This window comes from Parasteatoda tepidariorum, chromosome 4 (genome assembly GCF_982258835.1).
Source record: "Parasteatoda tepidariorum strain Cologne lab strain chromosome 4, Ptep-v5.0, whole genome shotgun sequence".
Classification (NCBI taxonomy): Eukaryota; Metazoa; Arthropoda; class Arachnida; order Araneae; family Theridiidae; genus Parasteatoda; species Parasteatoda tepidariorum.
In genome coordinates this window covers 101,903,201-101,922,759 of record NC_141758.1, presented here as the reverse complement: position 1 = coordinate 101,922,759, position 19,559 = coordinate 101,903,201, and the positions used below count along the sequence as shown (strand labels likewise).

General features: G+C 33.1%; 1 protein-coding gene across 3 annotated transcripts in view; it reads right to left on the bottom strand.

Annotated features, from left to right (window-relative positions):
- Positions 1 to 186: 186 nt before the first annotated feature.
- The window catches only part of LOC107455439 (pancreatic triacylglycerol lipase), a 31,716-nt gene continuing 12,343 nt past the window's right edge, over positions 187 to 19,559 (bottom strand). For 2 of the 3 annotated variants that reach the window (XM_087161836.1, XM_087161838.1), the window contains 5 exons: positions 18,277 to 18,393; positions 13,412 to 13,687; positions 5,774 to 5,921; positions 3,159 to 3,344; positions 1,543 to 1,865 (listed from right to left, as the gene is read on the bottom strand). In XM_087161836.1, the coding sequence (XP_087017962.1) occupies positions 1,763 to 1,865; positions 3,159 to 3,344; positions 5,774 to 5,921; positions 13,412 to 13,687; positions 18,277 to 18,393 (830 nt within the window). In that variant the 3' untranslated portion in view covers positions 1,543 to 1,762. Of the gene's footprint in view, positions 526 to 1,542; positions 1,866 to 3,158; positions 3,345 to 5,773; positions 5,922 to 13,411; positions 13,688 to 18,276; positions 18,394 to 19,559 lie in introns of those variants that run through there. The other variant, XM_087161837.1, reaches the window with a different exon arrangement.

The window sequence follows — 19,559 nt, the reverse complement described above, 5'->3', positions numbered from 1 at the left end:
AAAAGTGTTTATTGAAACTTGTGTAAATGATAAAAGTACAAAGCAATTTACATAAAGGTACAAAGCAATTTACAAAGCACTTCTGGATTCTATCAATTCCTTTAGATTAGATTAAATATAAACTTTAGTGAAACAATATCTGGAATTTACAATACAGTACCAAATTTAAACAATATAACAAACACTTTGTAAGATGATAAAATGGTGCTATAAACTAAATATGACTCAAAAAGTGAAAACTCTGAGATGCACTTCAAGGGAGTCAGATAAAAATTTAAAGTTTCGCCAGATTTACTTAAAAGTTCCACAGCTTGCATAAAACAATTATTTCCACTTCACGTAGAACTTTTCTCCTGTTACATTTATAGTTTCTGATTAACTATGCAAATAAAACACTGAGACCTCCTGGTCTTAGCTGTCTCGCCGATCCGTCAAACAGTCTGTAACGTTTAGGTAGCAGGTTTGAATACCAACCGCAATGCCATTTTATACAGATGCAACTAAGGCTATAGCACATTATCTAAACTAGAAAAAATTTATTAAAATAAGACAGTAATTAGAGACCAACAATTTGATTTCTTAAAAAATTTTGTTTTAATTTTTCTACTACTTTATTTGGTTATTTTTGTTGTTCTACTTTGTCATTTTACAATTAAGGCATTAATAAGTAAAATTAACAAACTTAACATTCCTAAACACGTTAATTTATTTCAAGAAAATTAACATTGACGCAAAATTGAGAAGAGAAATTTTTTTTATTATGTAGTTATTTGTCGACGTAATTCATTCCGATGCTGGATACTCACTATTTGAAGGTGTAAAAAAAAATGTTTTGACTAAAAGTTTCAAAATTTAATCTGTGATAACTAAATAAAACTAATACATTTAAAATAATATGCAAATTTATGATAAATAAAAAAAATGCCTCACGGTGCATTTTAAGTCAATAGACTTAAAGTCAAAATTCTATAATTTTAATCAATGCTTTTCAGTATAATTAATTTGTAGAGTTAGGGGTGATAACTTACTTTTTAATTTTTAACAATTTCACTTTGTCTGTCAGGGGGATTTATACTCCGAAGACAATACAACCAGGCCAGTGCAATCGTTTCGGTTGAGCCAACAAGACCTGAAAATAATGCTGTTGTTGTTGTAGTTCATTTATGTCACACTAGAGCTGCACAATGGGCTATTGGCGACGGTCTGGGAAACATCCCTGAGGATGATCCGAAGACATGCCATCGCAATTTTGATCCTCTGCAGAGAGGATGGCTCCCTTGCTTTGGTAGCCCCAAAGACCTGCGCGCGAAGTCTAGTATTTTAAAGGTCCCTACTCAAGCTGATCAAAGTGGTCACCCTTGTGGATTACTAATCGCAGCCAGATGATGCTTGACTTCACTGTAATGCTGGGAACAGGGTCCTTACGATCGACCCACTACGGAACTTTAAACAATGGAATTAAAAATATTTAATTTGAAAAAAAGCCAGAAAAATCAAGAAAGTAATAAAATTTCATTTGTAAGCTAAATATTCTCATAAATACAAAACTTCAATACTTTATTTCAAACATAAAAATAACATTTTTAAAAAAATCCCACGCATTTTTAACATACGTCACATGTGGGTCATATACAAGTTAAAATAATTGATAAAACATTCGTCAATAGTGTTAAAACGTATTAAAACAACAAAATGTCAACAACGCAAATCTTGCATTATCTAACAAAGCACTAAACTTCATTTTGGTCTACTTGCTGACATTCTAGCAGTCATTAATAGTTAAATTAATTTTCTTATTGCCTTCAATTGCTTTGTCGTATGAACCACACATTAGTATTTCACTACTAGAAGATGCAGCACTGTACCTGTTAAATGAAAACAAAAATTTAACAATTAATATTATTGGTTTTTTAACTGTTTTCCTCATAAACAGTTAAAACAATTATGGTTCCAACTTTCTTTAGGACAAGTCTCCAACTCACCGTTATTACCCTTACGATAAAAAAAATTAAATTTTAAGCTTTGTTTTTATCGGAGAAAGACCTGGACTTTCCCTCGTTCCTGGACTTTATACAAACTTAATTTTAAAAATTTTGTTAGTCTTAAAAATTGGTGACAAACTTTTAGGAGATAGACAATGTTTTTTTTTCTTTTCTTTTTTTTTTTGTCGTAAGCCTGTTTACGCAGTGGGGATGCGATTGTTCCTGCTTTTCAGTGGCGCCATCTATGGCCAGGAATTCGACTTCTGCCACGCCATTCACACAACCACAACCAGTTTATAGGGAGGGTCACATTTACACACAAAGGAGAAACGACATAGAACACACAGAGAGAAAAAGAAACATCCATGCCATGCCCGGAATTCGAACCCAGGACCTTTCTGATGCAAGCCGGTCAGCGATAGACAATGTGATGTATGGATTAAGAAATTCATACCAAATACACCAATCAAAACCAAACCAAAAATGAATCCCAAAACCAAAAACGCCAAGAAGTAAAGTAAAAGATCTAAAACGACTCACTAGTGTGATTAAAAAAGTTATTTTTTAAACTAAAAAAAAATTAGTAGGCTAATAATGTACTACTCTACACTCGAGAAGAAGGCCGATGATACACAACCACCTGACCTATAATCTCAGAGATAGCGGGAGTGTGTTAACGTTGCAGCTGTTAACCTTGTTTTATTGTCGGCTTCTTTTCGTTAATAAAGGAAAATTGCTCATTTATTTTGTTAAGTATTAATTACATTTTTATTGATTTATGAGAATTTATTACTTACGTGTTTAGTGCACAATACGATAATCGATTAAGAGGTCACATCGAATTCATATTAGACGAGCTAGGTATATTTGAAATAGAATGGATCTTACATTCGCTAGCAAAAACAAATGCTACATTTTTAACAACCAATCAGGATCTATTACCATGATGACGTCACTTGTAGGTATCCAATGGAATAAAAAAAAGTCAGGGTCAAATTGCTGCATTTGTGTTTAAAACTCAAAGCAAAGATAAAATGTCCGAACTATATCTACTTCTTCGCCGTAAAGAACTATTTGAATTTTAGCATAATCATATAGCTAATGTGTTTAAAAAATTTAATGTAAACGTGATACTTGATCGAATTTTTCCTTAAAATATGTTAAAATGAAACTTACATTGTTGTTGTTAATGTGATTGGCATTATTTTTATTCTTTTCAAATTTGTGGGACTCTTTAACACGGTTGTGTTGGCGTTCATTACAGTATCCAACCAGAAGTTTGCTCCTTGGATGGCATCAATATGGATTCGACTTATCGCCAAATACACGTAATAATCATCAGGTTTCATTTCTTTTGCTTTTCTGTAGAAATAAATGGAATAAATATAAAATGCAAATTTAAATCTCTTCATTTAGATGTATCTATGCAGAGAATGTTCATTTCAATTCTATTTTTGGAAAGTTGTGCTGATCGCGTGTCATGTAGTAAAAAATGAATGTGAGATAAAATTACAAAACCACTGCTTATTTTTTCAACTATTTTGCTCATAGCATTGTCAGCAGCACTTATTTACAATCTGTTAAAAAATATATATAAATTTAGCTTCCGATCTATTGAAGACAATTTTCATTAAAATATATTTTTTATCCTTCGCACAGCCTGGGCCAATCTGCCATGCACTGTCTTACTGTTCAATAGAGGGGCAAAAAGCCGGAAGTGAAAGCATCCCCATTATCAATATCTTTCCACTTGTATTGTATTCATAGTCTTCGCAAAAGTAACAGCAATATATAAGTAATAACAAAAGTAACAGCAATATAGCAATATATAAGTAATAATAAAAGTAACAGCAATATATAAGTAATAGCAAAAGTAGCAGCAATATATAAGCAGTAGCAAAGTAACAGCAATATATAAGTAATAGCAAAAGTAGCAGCAATATATAAGCAGTAGCAAAGTAACAGCAATATATAAGCAATAGCAAAAGTAACAGCAATATATAAGTAACAGCAAAAGTAACAATATATAAGTAACTGTAGTTAGAAGGAATTAGTGTGAATAGATTACTAAATATGTGCTTGTTTTTTTTTTAAATAAAACTAATAAAACCATTAAATAGATTCTAATGCACTTAAAAACAAGTGATGTCAGTAAACAAATAAAAAATTAATAACTAAAACTAAAAGTGAAGTAAATGTGACTATATGCGATGTAAAAAGTTTTAGTTTACCTCTGCACCAAAAGTGGTGGCTACTATATATTAAATATTTTTACAGTGTAAAGCGTATTGAAATTCAACCTATGCAAGTGATAAAACAAGAGACGTTGATTTAGCAATTTCATCCTTTTACTCGCATGCGCTAAACTGCAAAATAAATGCAAAATAAAAAAGAAACACTATGAGTATTTGCATGGAATTATATAATTAATATTTTGATCTATGGATCGTGGTATAAGGTAAAACTAGGAGATTGCACGCAGTAAAGACCGAGTAAAAGGATAAAGTGCTCACTTTTAAATTGCAGTAGTTCAGATCGATCTGCAATATCTACTTTAAAAGAAAAGTTCATTTTTACAAGTGATAAAGATGATACATAGCTTTTTTATTTTTCAGGGTATTGCTTGAACTTTTATAACTCTAAATTTCTTATTTTGTGTTGTAGTTACAGTCAAACCCCGCTATAGTGACCACTGTTCATACTGAACTCCCGGATATAGTGAACGAAATGTTCGGTCCCGTGCCTTGCTATATACGTGTAATGTTATTTTTTGTGGATATATTGAACTAAAAAAGTGAGGAAGTTGGATATTATGAACTTTTTCCTGTCTTCGACTGATTTTTTTCTTCTTCATTTTTTTTATTTATAATTTTGAAATGTCTACTTCAAAATAAATACTTATACTGATTTTTAAAATCATCTATTGAGCGGGATGTAGCGGAATTCTCTTGTTTGCTTCTTTTATCACATTTTTCCATCCCTAAACAAAGGCCTACCCATACAGATGTATGGACAAATTTTTCCCTGCATCAGCTAAAGATTAGTATTTTTTTTTTTTTTTTTTGTACTCAAGACTAAGAGTAATAAAAAATAAAAGCAAGTTAACACATTTCGTATTACTACCTATTATTTTTCAGTCATTTTTGTATTTCATTTTATGGGTCATTTATTAAAATAATGTATTTATAAAAAGGAGTTCGGAATCTTTAGTTAAAATTGTTTGCGTAACGGATATAGTGAACTCCCGGTTATAGTGAACAGAAATTTCGGTTCCTAGAAGGTTCACTATAGCGGGGTTTGACTGTAGTTTAAAATTGCCATGCAGATTTTTCTAAAAGCGTCTATATTCAAGTGGACTTTCATAACAGAAGAGTGAGCATCTGCTATTTGGGAGAGAAAAAGTCAGTAACACCCTAAACCAGAGGTTCCCAATTCTTTTTAGGGAATGGAACTCTACGATCATTCGCGGAACCCTGACTTCACAAACAAAGTTTATAAAAACAAGCTTAAATGTATTAACAAATAAATATTACTTTATTTTTTTAATATTTAAACGTGAAATAGAATAGGTGGCTCAGTAAATAGAACGTCCTAGTGCTTATACACACACCAATCATGGTTTACGAATTTTCCTTTGCAGTGTGGAATTGCATCGATTTCGTGTGCAATTTTGCTTTAACGAAATTAAATATCTATTGCAAGTACGTTAGGAAAAATCAAAAACAATTTTTTTCTATGCTGTATTCAATTAAACTGAATAAAAAATAGTAAATTTCGTATTATACAAATACTTGTCGTCAAGTCTTGTCTTTCTTCCGTCATGCACTTCCAGCTCCAATCGAATAACGCCTCTATTGATACCTGATCTTTCCATCCGAGAATTATCGTTTGTCAAATTTTGTCCAGATTCTGTTTCAACAATCACTTGGAACTGAAAGGCTGAAAAGAAAAATTGTAAAAATGTCTGATTTGTTGGCGTAACTTTACTGTAGAATGTCTTAAAAATTTCTAAAAGGATGACTTCTTTAGAAATTGTTAATCCACAGTCTTGGTACAAATGAATGTAAAAACGTGAAATTTAAATGAACAGTTTCAAAGGTGTTGAGTACGGCAAGAAATATACCCTATTTCTTCCACTCCTATATTTTATTAAACAAAATTCTTAAAAGAAAATACAAAATTGCAACATATTTCTAAAACATAAACTGAGTTCCATTGTATAAGTCAAAAGTTATTGGAGACAAAATAAAACGCTTTCACCTAACTCTCCATTATACAAAATCTATCCAATTCTTATTTCAAAACGTAACAATCCTCCCACCGTTTTGATTGGAGGTTTACTTTACTAATCAAAACTAATTATATTTCTATGAGTAAAATGAATGAAAATTATAATGTTAAAATACTGTTCCGAAAGTCCAAGTTTTTCAGCTCAAAATTTAATTGGCACTTTAATAAGTCTTCCACTTCTCGTTCTTACTGTTTTTCCAACTACCTGCAAGTCTTTCTCCGGTTTATTCTTGCATGCTTCATTATTTATTAGATTAGGTTCAGTGGGTGAGGAAATTTCGAGTGGGAAAATCTTCTGCGCAGGCCTGACGAGTTCACAGGATGAAGTTTTAAGACGAACCACTCGTACTTGCCCATCTTTACCAGGAAAAACATCTATTATTTTAGCCATTGGCCATAAAGTTCTTTTTTTACCGTCAGTTTCGATTAAAACAATATCTCCTACTTTCAAAGGTTCAATCGGTTTACTCTTTGATGGTCGTTGTAATAATTGCCCAAGGTATTCACTTCTAAATCTTTCTCTTAAAGCATTGCGCAAATTTTGCTGGTACCTTAATCTTTTATTCAAATTTACTTGATCAAGTTGATCTAAATCTGGCACTCCGACATCATCTATTTCTTTCAAGAACATAGCTGGCGTCAATGGAATGAGTTCATCCCCTTGTTCTGAGACATAAGTGAGAGGTCTAGAATTTATTGTTGTCTCACAATCACAAAGGACGCTCGTCATTTCTTCATAATTTAAAGCTGATTGACCTAAAACCCTACGAAGAAGTTTTTTAACCATCTGCACCATTCTTTCCCAAAATCCTCCCCACCATGGGGAAGCAGGAGGATTAAAGTTCCATTGAATCCTATTCACAGATGCTTCAATTTCGATCATTTTCCAATCTAACGATTTAAATAGGTTGTTAGCTCCTGTAAAATTGGTGCCATTATCGCTATAAATAACTTTCGGTCTTCCTCGTCTGGCTATAAATCGTCGTAAACCAAGCAAAAAACTTTGTGTTGATTGAGAAGTTATCAATTCCAAATGGATGGCTCTGTAGACAGCACATGTAAATATAATTATCCATGCTTTGCATTTTTCTCTAAGCATCAAAGGTCCCGCCAAATCTATTCCTGTTATTTCAAACACCAATGAATCTTTGACTCTGTTTTCTGGTAACACTCCTGGATTGCATTCGATCCTCGTAGTTTGGTGTCTTTTACATCTCACGCAACGAGCTAAAACTTTGCGAATCGTCTTACGAGATCTTATAATCCAGAATCGTTCTCTTAATTTAGACATCAATATCTGAATCCCCGCATGGCACATACTTTTGTGCATGTAAAAAATCATTAATTCAACAAGTTTATGTGTGCTTGGCAGCAGTATAGGACTGATAAAGCTTTCAAGGTCTTTTCTTTCAGTTAACTTGGTGCTTACTCTTAAGATACCTTCTTCGTCTTTAAAGACGCATAAAGATTTTAACCTGGCGATATCTTCGTCATTAAATGACTTTTGCTGAATCTGCTTCATTAATACTTTTTCAGCCTCATTCAATTCGTACAATTTCAGCTCGCCAATCTCTCGTTCAGTTCTTGTTTTCTGAGCATTTTGAGGAATCTTAGAATCCATGCCGTCATTCTTAAAATTTTTAAGTAACTCGAAAAATATGCTAGCATCCATGAATTTTCAGTGTTCTCGCAGGCAAGAGTTGCCACAACGGTTTTTCTCTGCTCTAAGTATATTTCCTCTTCATTTTCGATTGGGGTTGAATTAGGCCACTCTTCTTTAGGCTTGGACAACCAAAGTGGGCCCTCCCACCATTTAGTTTCCAGAAGCTTTGAAACAGTGCATCCCCTAGATGGCAAGTCAGCAGGATTACTAATACCAGGAACATGTCTCCAATCCTTGGGATCACTACATTCACGTATTTTCTTCACTCTGTTACAAACGAATGTTCCCCAGGGTAGGTCATTCTTCTTAATCCAGAACAAGGCAGTTGTTGAATCCGTCCAATAATATGTTTCACTTATTTCCAGAGTTAAACTTTTCGTGACGAATTCAGATAACTTAGCGCCAATATAACAAGCTAATAATTCAAGTCTTGGAATCGTAATTTTTCGCAGTGGAGAAACTCTTGACTTCGCCTGTAAAAGTTGCACTTTTATTTCATCTTGCGATTCATTTCTAAGAAAAATGGCAGTTGCGTACGAATATTTTGAAGCGTCAGCAAAAACATGCAAACTACTGGAACTTCTATTAACTGCTGTTGCTTGGCGAGGAATTCTTACTGATGATAATAAAGGTAAATCCTCAAGCCAAACTAAGAATTCCTTTTTCAAATCTTCTGTTAATTCGGTATCCCAACTTAGTTTTTCTTGCCAACTTTTTTGTAGAATCAATTTTGGTATCAATGTGACTGGGCAACTAAATCCAATTGGATCAAATATTCTTTGAGCCACAGATAACACTGTACGCCATGTGATTGGCATATCTTTCATCTTCATTTTTGGTACATCACAAAACAAGGAATCTTCTCGTTTGTTCCACAGTAATCCAAGTACTTTAGTTACTTCCTCTTTTTCTTCATCTTCATCATTATGTATTTTCGTATGCTCCCAGCATCTTAAGTCAAATTTTCCTTTGCCCATTATTTCGGTCGATTTATTGATGAAGTTCCGCAATTCCTCTTCAGTATTCACAGAAGTGACACAATTATCCACATAAAAAGAATATAATAACTTCTCGGCAATTTCAGAGTCAAACTGTCTCAAATGAAATTTGATAACTGCTCCAAGCAGAAACGGACTGCAGTTTACCCCGAACACTACACGACAATGTCTGAAAAGTTTTATTTCTGTTTTATTATCATCCTTCCACCACAAGAAACGTAAGTAGTCACGATCTTTATCATTTACTGAAATTTGAAGAAAGGCACCTTTTATATCGGAAATTACCCCAATGCTGTTTTCTCTAAATTTTAGAATTATCACGGGTATCAGTTCCAGCAAATTTGGCCCCTTGGCTAAGCAATCATTTAATGAAAAAGATCCTTTCTGTTTGGCAGATGCATCAAAAACGGGTCTCACCGGAGTTGTCAAGCTGTTTTTAAAAACTGCTCGGTGAGGAAGGTAATGTGCACTGTTGCCTTTAAGTTGTTCAGGGACTTCTTCTATAACACCTTCCTTACACCAATTTTCAAAAATTGCATTGTAGTCGAAAAATTTATTAGCTTCGTTAAGTTTTGCTGTAGCAGATAGTAATCTTTTTTCGGCTACTTTTCTATTGTCAGGCAAGATGTTGGCTTCTTTGATCCATGGCAAATAAATTTCATACCGTCCTTCAGAATTCAATTTAACTGTTCTTTCGAAGTACACTTGGACTGCGTCCTCTATTTCCTTTTGATCTTTTATTTCACATGCATCTGTTATACCTATTGCTTCAAGCTTCCAAAGGTTTTCTATGTCAGTGGTCTGAGTTAATAGAGAAATCAAAACATTCGAAAGATTGGCGTCAATTACTGAGGGTTTCATTTTTCCCATAATGACCCATCCTAAATAAGTCTCTACTGCAGTTAAACCACACGCCAAATTGCACACTTTCCCAGTGTAAAGTTTTCCTGCTTCATCGGCTCCAATTAATAACTCAATAGGCTGTCGATGATTCCCAATATCACTAAGTGAGATGCCCTTCAGTACCATTTCCTGTATCCAAGGTCCATCATGAAGTCGTGGAACAAAACTGCAAATTTTATGTTGATCCAAAACATGCATATTACAACTATAACTATTTTTCAAATCGGTAACTTTAATAGAAAAAAGATTATGAATTTCGCTGCTTGATTTTGACCCTCCAAATAAGCTATGAATCAATGTTTGAGTATCAATTTGGCGAAATTTCAGTTCCTCAACAGTGCTCTTCAGAATATAGGAGCGTTGAGAGCCAGTGTCAATTAACGCTCTTATAGCACGTTTTCCTTCTTTACTTTCAATATTTACCATTAAAGTTTGAAGAAAAATCTCTCCAGAACAGCAAGAATTCGCAAGTGTTACATTTTGGCATTCACTCGAATCAATTACTTTTTCATCTTTTACTTCGTGCTTGTTTGGCGATAATTCTGCACACATGATCGACCAATGTCTCTTAGCACAAATTAGACATTTAACACTTGATTTGCAATATTTTGCTTTATGTCCAAACTTAAGACATATAAAGCAAGCTTTCTTGTTCTTAATTAGTTCTTGCTTCTGATGGTAAGCCAATTTGGCTGCCGTAAAACAATCTTTACTCTCGTGGTTTTTGTCGCAAAATACACACCTTTTATCTACCACAGTCCTCGAGCTTTTACTTCCAGAAAATAACTCATTTGCTGTTGGTATAAATAAATCAGCTTCAGTCTTCTTTTCTTTCTTAGTACCAGCAGCAATAAATTTGAATCCAGTTCTCACTAAAGAAATTCGTTGTTCTCCTTCCCCTTCGTTTCTGAGAAACAATAGCAGTTGCTTCAATTTTTCACAATACGTATTTTCTTGAACCTTTGTTGTTGAATAACTCCTTAACCAAACTCTTAAAATCTCTTCAGGAATGCACGATTCAACCAAAGGGAATAACATTGCTGCGTATTTGTCACTGGTCATACCTATTGACTCTAAAGAACGAAGGTAGGATTCCAATTTATCGTATAAATGAGTTACATTTATTCTTCTCGGTTGTTCTGTGGCATTTTTAATAACTAGACTTAATAATTCTCTGACATAAAATTCAATTAATAATTCTTCCCCACCAAATCTATTTTTTAAGCATTCAATAACCTTATCATAATTGTCAGCAGTGGCGGGGAAACTCTCCACGATTTCTCTAGCTCTGGAACCAACTACGGTTGCTTGATATAAATAATGGAATTTATCTTCTTTTTCCATTTCTAGGTCATCGTGGATACGCTTAAACTGATTCCAGAATGTAAGCCAATCCTTAATGTCACCTCCGAATTGTTTCAATTCAATCTTGGGTAACTTTAATTTTCGTCTGCTTAGCTTTGGCGACGAACTAAAGGAAGCCAAGGAAGGTTCAACTTTCTTATTGAAATAGTCTGCAATTTCTACACGAGCGAGATCCATTTTTTCATTATACTCTTCGGTACTTGCATGTTCTATTTCAAATTCTTCCTCAGTATCAAACTTTTTTTCTAGTATTCTTGAGTCGAATTCATTTAATATTCCATAGAGTCGTTCTAACGTGGCACTTTTAGTTTTTAATACTTTATCATCTGGTAACTCTTTACTTAATTCTTCAAATAAAGTATTAAACGTTTTGGTAAAGGAAGCTCTAGTAGCTCCGCGTTTTCTTAATATTGCATCCATTCTTAACTATGATATCAAGTTTAACCTTTAATTTTGATCAATGAAATAAATCGCATAACAAATGTATTTACAGTAACTAACCTGTTACTATTGCCTCTTATCACGATTCGGGTCACCACAATGTTGAGTACGGCAAGAAATATACCCTATTTCTTCCACTCCTATATTTTATTAAACAAAATTCTTAAAAGAAAATACAAAATTGCAACATATTTCTAAAACATAAACTGAGTTCCATTGTATAAGTCAAAAGTTATTGGAGACAAAATAAAACGCTTTCACCTAACTCTCCATTATACAAAATCTATCCAATTCTTATTTCAAAACGTAACAAAAGGCTTTAAGGTAAGTATTTTACTTTATAGCTTTATATGTAAATCACAGTAACGCTTGAAAATCATTATGGCAAATATATATTAGCCATATAATTTCAATCCTTTTTCTTGATCCTCGATGGTTCAGAGGATAGATACTTGATCCAGGAGTTCCCTCGTCTTGGGTTCACAATAACAAGGCTGCGGAGTTGAACATTAGCAGACGTAAACCCAAAAAATTGGGTCGGCTGTTCAACGTCAATTATAAAATAAAATCTCTTTGTTATTCTCATTATTATATACTGGTATATTTCAAACTCAGCATAAAATGATCGGTAAGTGTACCATTTTATTGAAAAAATATCTGGTGATATGAATGATTTATGAAAAGCTTTGAACAATTTGTCATGTACGCACCTTCTATAAATCTTGTACATTTTCTCTTGTGATCGCATAAGAAAGAATGTTTTTCATGCGCATAAACTGCTTTATTATTTGGCATTTGTTCCCAAATTGCGAAGTTCATAAATTAATAATCAAAAGGTATCTTAATATGAGTTTTTTTTTTTAATTCTTAACCATTTGTGCAATGAAATGTTGCCTTTAAAAATAAAAAAGACAGTGGACAGTCCAGAGTTTTTGAAAATAAAGCCCTGTGCAAAATACAAGGAGTTTTCTGAAACTATATGTTGGGTAATCTGAAGTCATACCTTTGTTATGTAACTTCCCGTTTTGTTTATCAGAATCAGTCGCCCAGACTATGCAATTCAATAAATTTAGTTTCTTAAATCTAATGTTAATGGCAACAACATTTTAACCAACCACGACTTGAAGCAAATTAAGAGCTCTATCAAGAGCATTCCACTTTATTTATGCAAAACGATCGATAAAAATTTCAGCAAAAATAACCGCATGTATTACGAAATTCGTAAAGGTAACTATTCTGTATATTTAATGAATCAATAAACAATTTTTATTAAAAACCTGCGTTTTCAATCAAAATTACTTACTGGGTAAATTTCAGGAAATCCTGTTGCATAATCTATTGCCTTCTAAGCACTTGTAAAATAAGTTTTTCTAAAAATATCTATATGGTTTACAGGCCATTAAGGCAAGAGGTAAGATTGTTGTTGTTTTCCAGTGGCGGCATCTATGGCCGAAAATTCGACTTCTGCCGCATCCATGTATCTCACCCGTTTATAGGGCTAACCCATTCATTCTTTCACAGATCGTAATTTTGACCTGAACCAGGGAACGATCCATATCCAATTCAATACTTAACAGATATAATTTGTTATGAAAACATCGAGGACTTTGTGACCCGATAGATTTAACGTGCTCCAGTCACCCTTTACACAGGGAGTCTTCAGCCGACTGGATTCGAACTCCTGTTTACACGAACGCGAGTCCAACGCCCTGCCGACCAGGCTATCCCAGACCCATGCGGTTTATATTATTCCAAGGAATAACACTTACTGCAAAATGGTTCTTCGTCAAAGGTCTGCACAAAATATTCTCTGTTGCTGATCTGTGTGTCAGAGAAGAAGTCGCTGTTGTAGCCCATAAAAGCGCATCCACTGAGAGAGCAATCAGCACATCTCCCTGCAGAGAATGAGTTCCAATCACCGCAGGCGACGGCTACATGCTGGCATGGAATATCTCTGGAAGAATTCGATGGGGTCACCGGCTGGATACTCTCAATATAATACTCCACGGCACGATAATGATCACATGTAAGATAGTACCTTAGACCTGAATGAAAAGAGTTATAGAGATGACACAAAGGATAGTATTTTAAATATAAAGAGATATAATGACCACAACATATAGTACCGTACTTTGTGCAAATAGTCATTTTTTCAATTTTTGCGTCGTGCCCTCTAGGGGTATTTTTTTAAGCGCGGTATCAACTGATTTGAGTTGTCAACATAACGATCTAATGGTTTATCAAGAACTTTCAATGTAAACATCATCGTTCTTGAAAAATTGTGAGCTCAAGTTGTGTGAGCTCAACAGTTTCAAATTTTTTAACGTCGCAAAATCGGAGACTGAAAAGTCTGATTGAAAAGTCTGGTTGAAGAAGTTCTAGTCATCCTGGCCAGGAAGGTAGGTAATACTTAAAAAGTCTTATCAATTGCGATAACAAATCATGCATAATTTTTTGTTTTTAATTATTACAATGTTAGTTATTTAATTGACAGTTTGCACAAAGTCACCCCATCTGACGGTACCTTAGACCTGAATGAAAAGAGTTAGAGATAACAAAAACGCCCGGTGGCTGTGTGGCAGAGTTTCGCACCCCCGTGCCACAAGTCCTGGGTTCGATCTTCGGGCCAGGCAAGGTTGACTCAGCTTTTCATCCCTTCAGTGAGTCGATAAATGAGTACCAAGCATGCTTGGGAACTAAACACTTAGGGTTCCGTGCTCGACTGACCACTTAACCGGAACTCTTGCACCCTAGAGGCCAAGAAAACTAAAATGGGCACAGTCGGCTTTGGCTCTCAATGGGTTGTCGCGCCACTAAGGTAAGTTTATTTGTTTTATTATGCGTAAAAACTTGTGAAATTAGCAAAAAAAATATCATTACTACTATTTTCTTTTTATATGACCATTTTTGGATTTAAAAAAAATAAGGCATTTTTTTGTATATATGCTAAACACTATAAACAAATTTCTATCTCCTAAAACAAAATAATCCTTTGACTATTTTATTTAGAAAGCTATGCACTATGTTTTGAACTATTATCTTAAAAGCAAGTGCATACACTGCTGAAACAGGGATCAATGTAGTTAAAAAATGAATTTTTTTTAAATTTTCGCACTTGTCTTTACGAAAAAACATGCATTAAAAACACTTATGAAAAATTATTTTTATTGAGATAATTATTTTCAAACATGAAATTGCCTGTTTAAGGTGGTGTAAAATGTGAAAAAAATCTAATCTATAGATAAACGCATTTAAAGACTTAAAATCACTAGTCCATCCACTGTTATCACCTTGCACAAAAACTGCTATAACTTTGTAAATACTTGTAGTACAAACAAATACAAAATATAATTAGAAACCAAAGAGTACGAGGATCATAAATTTATAATAAACTCATTTTCAAAAATTTTGCCCAAAATCATGTTTTTGCACTAAATTTTGGGATTAAAAGTTATTTCAAGTTTAAACAATGCCATTTGTATTAAAAACACGTTTCTTTAAAAATGATCTATCTCTGCTGAAAGAACATTGTTTAATTAGTAACACATTGTTAACTATATGCTAAGAAAACTTTTAATTGTTGCTATGTAACAATGGTTAAACAAATATATACAAGCGATTATAACAATTATATGCATTGTTTTAGATTGAAATCCTCACTTCTAAAGTTTATGAGCTATCTGTAGGTGATTATTTTACGGCTGCTTAAACTTAATTAGAAAAATGGCGAAAGTGGTGAGATTTTTGCGAAAAAGGCTGTAAGTATCAGATATTAGTAATATCATCTAATAGTTGCATTCATTTAACTATTTTTGTCCATAAAAATATATTTCACCTCGAATAGAAAATCAACGCTAGCTTAAACTTCAATTTTAAACTTAACCGTAAATAGTAATCCAATCAAATAGCTTAGTGCACTTTTATAAGAACACTTATTTCAATCGTAATATTTACTAAAATCTATAGTTATCTATTAACTTTTACGAATAATGTCCACAAAGGTGAGTTTCACTGAGTGTATATATGCTGATTTATTTATTTACTTTTAGCGCAAAGGTGTTTAAGGAGAAGGGTGAAGGTTCGGATGAGAATTATTTCGAAATAAGAGCTTGGGATGAGGTTCTGAAAGAACAAATGATGGCTGAAATGCCAATTGGAGAGTCTAATAAGACTCATGAGAATGTCCTTGGGTGGGACAGAGATAGACAGTCTGAGATGACTGATGATGATGCAACTCTTGAGGAGTTCGATATGACCACCAATGAAAAGTTTGAGTTGCGAGATTGGAACGAAGTACTGAAAGAACAAATGGTGGCCGAAATAAGTGTTTCTGAAAAAGCTCATCATAATAAAACTCTTGAGGAAACTACCGTTTCCAATAAGAGAGAATGCAAAAATGCTCTTATATATGGGGCTATTAATGAGCTGGATAAAATTGAAACACTGGAGCAAATGATGCTCTGGTTGATACGCTGGTAAGAATTAAAAACAAAACTTTCAAAAAACAGTTTGATGAGCAATGATACAAATGATACGCTCAAACAAATGACTCACTAGTTGATACGCGGGTAAAAATTTCGAAGAGAATTTTATAACTTCTGATAATTATGTTAAGAAAAGGCTAACGATGATTAAACTGTTTATATTTTCCATTGTAATAACTGATCTATATGCTTAAATAAACAGTTAATTAATTAGTATTTCTCCTGTATTTTTTTTAAATTCTATTCATAATTTCAAAATATAAGTCTTTTAAGAAATTTTTATTACATAATGCTAAGAGTCATGGTCTTCGGTAAAATCCTACAATACCTCACCTATTGGCGACTTTTAGAAATCTCGCCAAGTTTACCAAGTCAGCGATCATTACTGGGATCAACATTGCTTGTTGATCAATTCAACAGGTAACATGTAAGATAGTACCTTAGACCTGAGTGAAAAGAATTATAGAGATCAGAAAAGGTAGTACTTTAAATATAAAGAGATATAATGACCACAACATATAGTACCTTAGACCTGAATGAAAAGAGAGATCACGAAAGATAGTATTTTGAATATTAAGAGTCAATGATTACAGGTCAGATAATACCTTAGACCTCAATGAAAAGAATTATAGAGATCACAAAGGATAGTACTTTAAATATAAAGAGATAATGATCACAGGTCTGATAGTAACTTAGAGATATAATGATCACAACATATAGTACCTTAGACATGATTGTATAGAGTTATAGTAATCATAAGTAGGGCTGCAGGTTTGTCGCGGCGCGAATTTCCGCGAAATTGTCATCTTTTTTCCTAAAATCCGCGAATTTCTCAATATGTCTTGATTTGCGCGAAAATTGCTTAAAATTTGATTTTTTTTTTTCGTTTTTTATTTATTATTTTTATTAAACAGAATTTTTTATTTTCCTGAACCTTAAATTGAACATGAAAAATTGATTAGATATTTAGGGGAGTGAATCAATAGCAAAATGACATGAAAATAGTTCAGAGATGAGAGACAATCACAATCTTGACAACTAAGGTGGTTTTTCTACACTTAGGGAGGGTAATTACCTTCCTGAAGTCAGTAAGAGTACAAAAGAAATTGGAATCACAAAAGAAGGAAAATGTTATAAATCAAATCTTTGACAGAAAAATTGTTATCCATGCTATTGCACTGGGCAATGAAATTTCTACTGCCTTTCTACATATCCAGTTAATTTTTCCTAGGCGGCTTCCTGTGATTTCTTAAACATGGATCAGTTTCTTAGAGGAAGGGGGGACAAGTAGTTAGTAGGGTAGTTAGTACTTGTAACTAGTAGTTTGAATGTAGAATGTTTGAGTTTTCACAGCAATTATTTCTTACAAAGCAACGGTCAAGGAATTGCGCGTTGGTGAAGGAAAATTGATCGAGTTTTGGAATTCAAAGACCGAATGCTCCAAAATTGGCAAAAGTGGCAATTCGAAGTTTGTCGGTGCCTAAAAACAGCGTTGACGCAGAAAGATCGTTTTCTAAGTATAAAAATGTATTAAGTGATGAAAGACGAAAGATAAATGAGAAAAATCTGACAATGTACAATACTTTGCACCAAAATTCTGTTCATTTAAATAAAAATATTAATATTGCTTGAAATTGAAAGAAATACTTTTGTTGTGTATTTTTAAGTTTTTTTTATTATTTGCGCAATTTCCGTCTTTTGCACCATTTGTATAATAATTTTTTTTATGTTTAGAATTTGTGTAATTTTCAAAATTTCCCACGATTTTTCCGCGAATTTGGGTTCTTTTTTCCCGCGACAAACTTGCAGCCCTAATCATAAGAGATAGCGTTTTAAATATAAAGAATTAGACCTGAATGAAAGGAGAGTAAATAAGACGTATTTATAGCCTTATAGTGTGGCAGTAGTACTGTATGCAAAATAAAACATAATTTCCAATGCATTGAAATGCAATATTTATTATTCGAAAGATAACAAGGTTATGTGTTTTTCAGGGTATAGTGGTAAGGTTAATAATGGCTTTTGGGATAAGTAATTAAAACTGATTATTCGATCTTGATAACAATTTTCAAATTGCTGCCACACTTGAGGCCTGAAGAAGGTAAACTCTAAGTTGGTAAATTCTCATTTCAGAAAAAGATTATAATTACCGTTAAGAAGACCAGCACTCGGAAAGATAGAGAATGGAGAGTGTTTACAACCAGGCTGATTATTGCCGCCGTTTGGATAAAAGTCTAAATGACCAACTCTTGTCCGCATACCTAACCCTAAAAAAATAAAGTTTAAATTATTCATCAAAGAAGTAACTCTTTAACGAATAGTTACAAAATTGCAAAAAAACAAGTGAATTAAAACTAAAGACATAGCGTCTTATTTTGTTGAGACTCACCTTTCAATACATTAAACAACATTTGGTATAATTTTATCACTTTAAAAATATAAGGATTTTATTTCTGTCTGTATGCCTTTACAAAGCAATGTAAAAAAAATTATAATTGTTTAATATAAATACAGTAAGGCATTCCCGTGGGCCAGAGGGCTCAGAGGTTAGGGCTCTTCAATTTTTAGACCAACTTCATGACTGTGACAATGTGGTCAGCACTGCGCACAAGGCCGCCTTTACTCCCCAGACAAGGCTTCAAGTCACCACCGGTGATCGAACCCCAGTTCTCCTCAATAGCAGTTAAATTCCTTAACCAATGAGCCCCCGCGGCTGTGTTTATTTCAACTACAATGAAAAATTATAAGATAAGAAATTAGTTTCAAATAACTCATTGGACAAGTTTAAGGCAATTATGTCTCTCATTATTTGAATCTAGTGGATTTTGTTTTATGACCAAAATGTGACGAAATATGCTGCAAAGATATTCTATAATATGTAAGAGAAATATTAAAAATGTTTCTTTTCTTTTGCAATAAAGAAAAAAAAATTAAGTTTACTTAATTGAGCATTTTTTTAATAATTATCCAGCATTAATAAAGGGCAAAAGTCCACACCATTTGGAAATTTTTAATTCATAAAAAAAATTATTTTAATGAAGAAAATATTTTTTATCGCTCGTTAACTCCGTAACATTTTCTTTTTTAAAAGAAAAGGGACCCGAGCTTATGAGCCAATTCTAATAATCTCAAAACTAGACAAATCAACAACCTTCACCTCAGTCTGAATTAGCACAATTTTACATTATCACCTCAAATGCTACTAAGCCAAACCTAAAACATTACAGAGATGAATTTTTTACTTTTTTTTCATATAACAAAATTGGCCTTTTGTAAATTCATAAAAAATATAGACTAATTTGCTGAAAAAATAACGATTAAACTAAAGCATCGAAGTGCTATATTAATGAGTCTTAAGTCATCGAAATTCATATTTTTCATAGTAAATGCACATAAAATTTTGCCCTAGCCAATTTATTAAAATAAGTTCTTA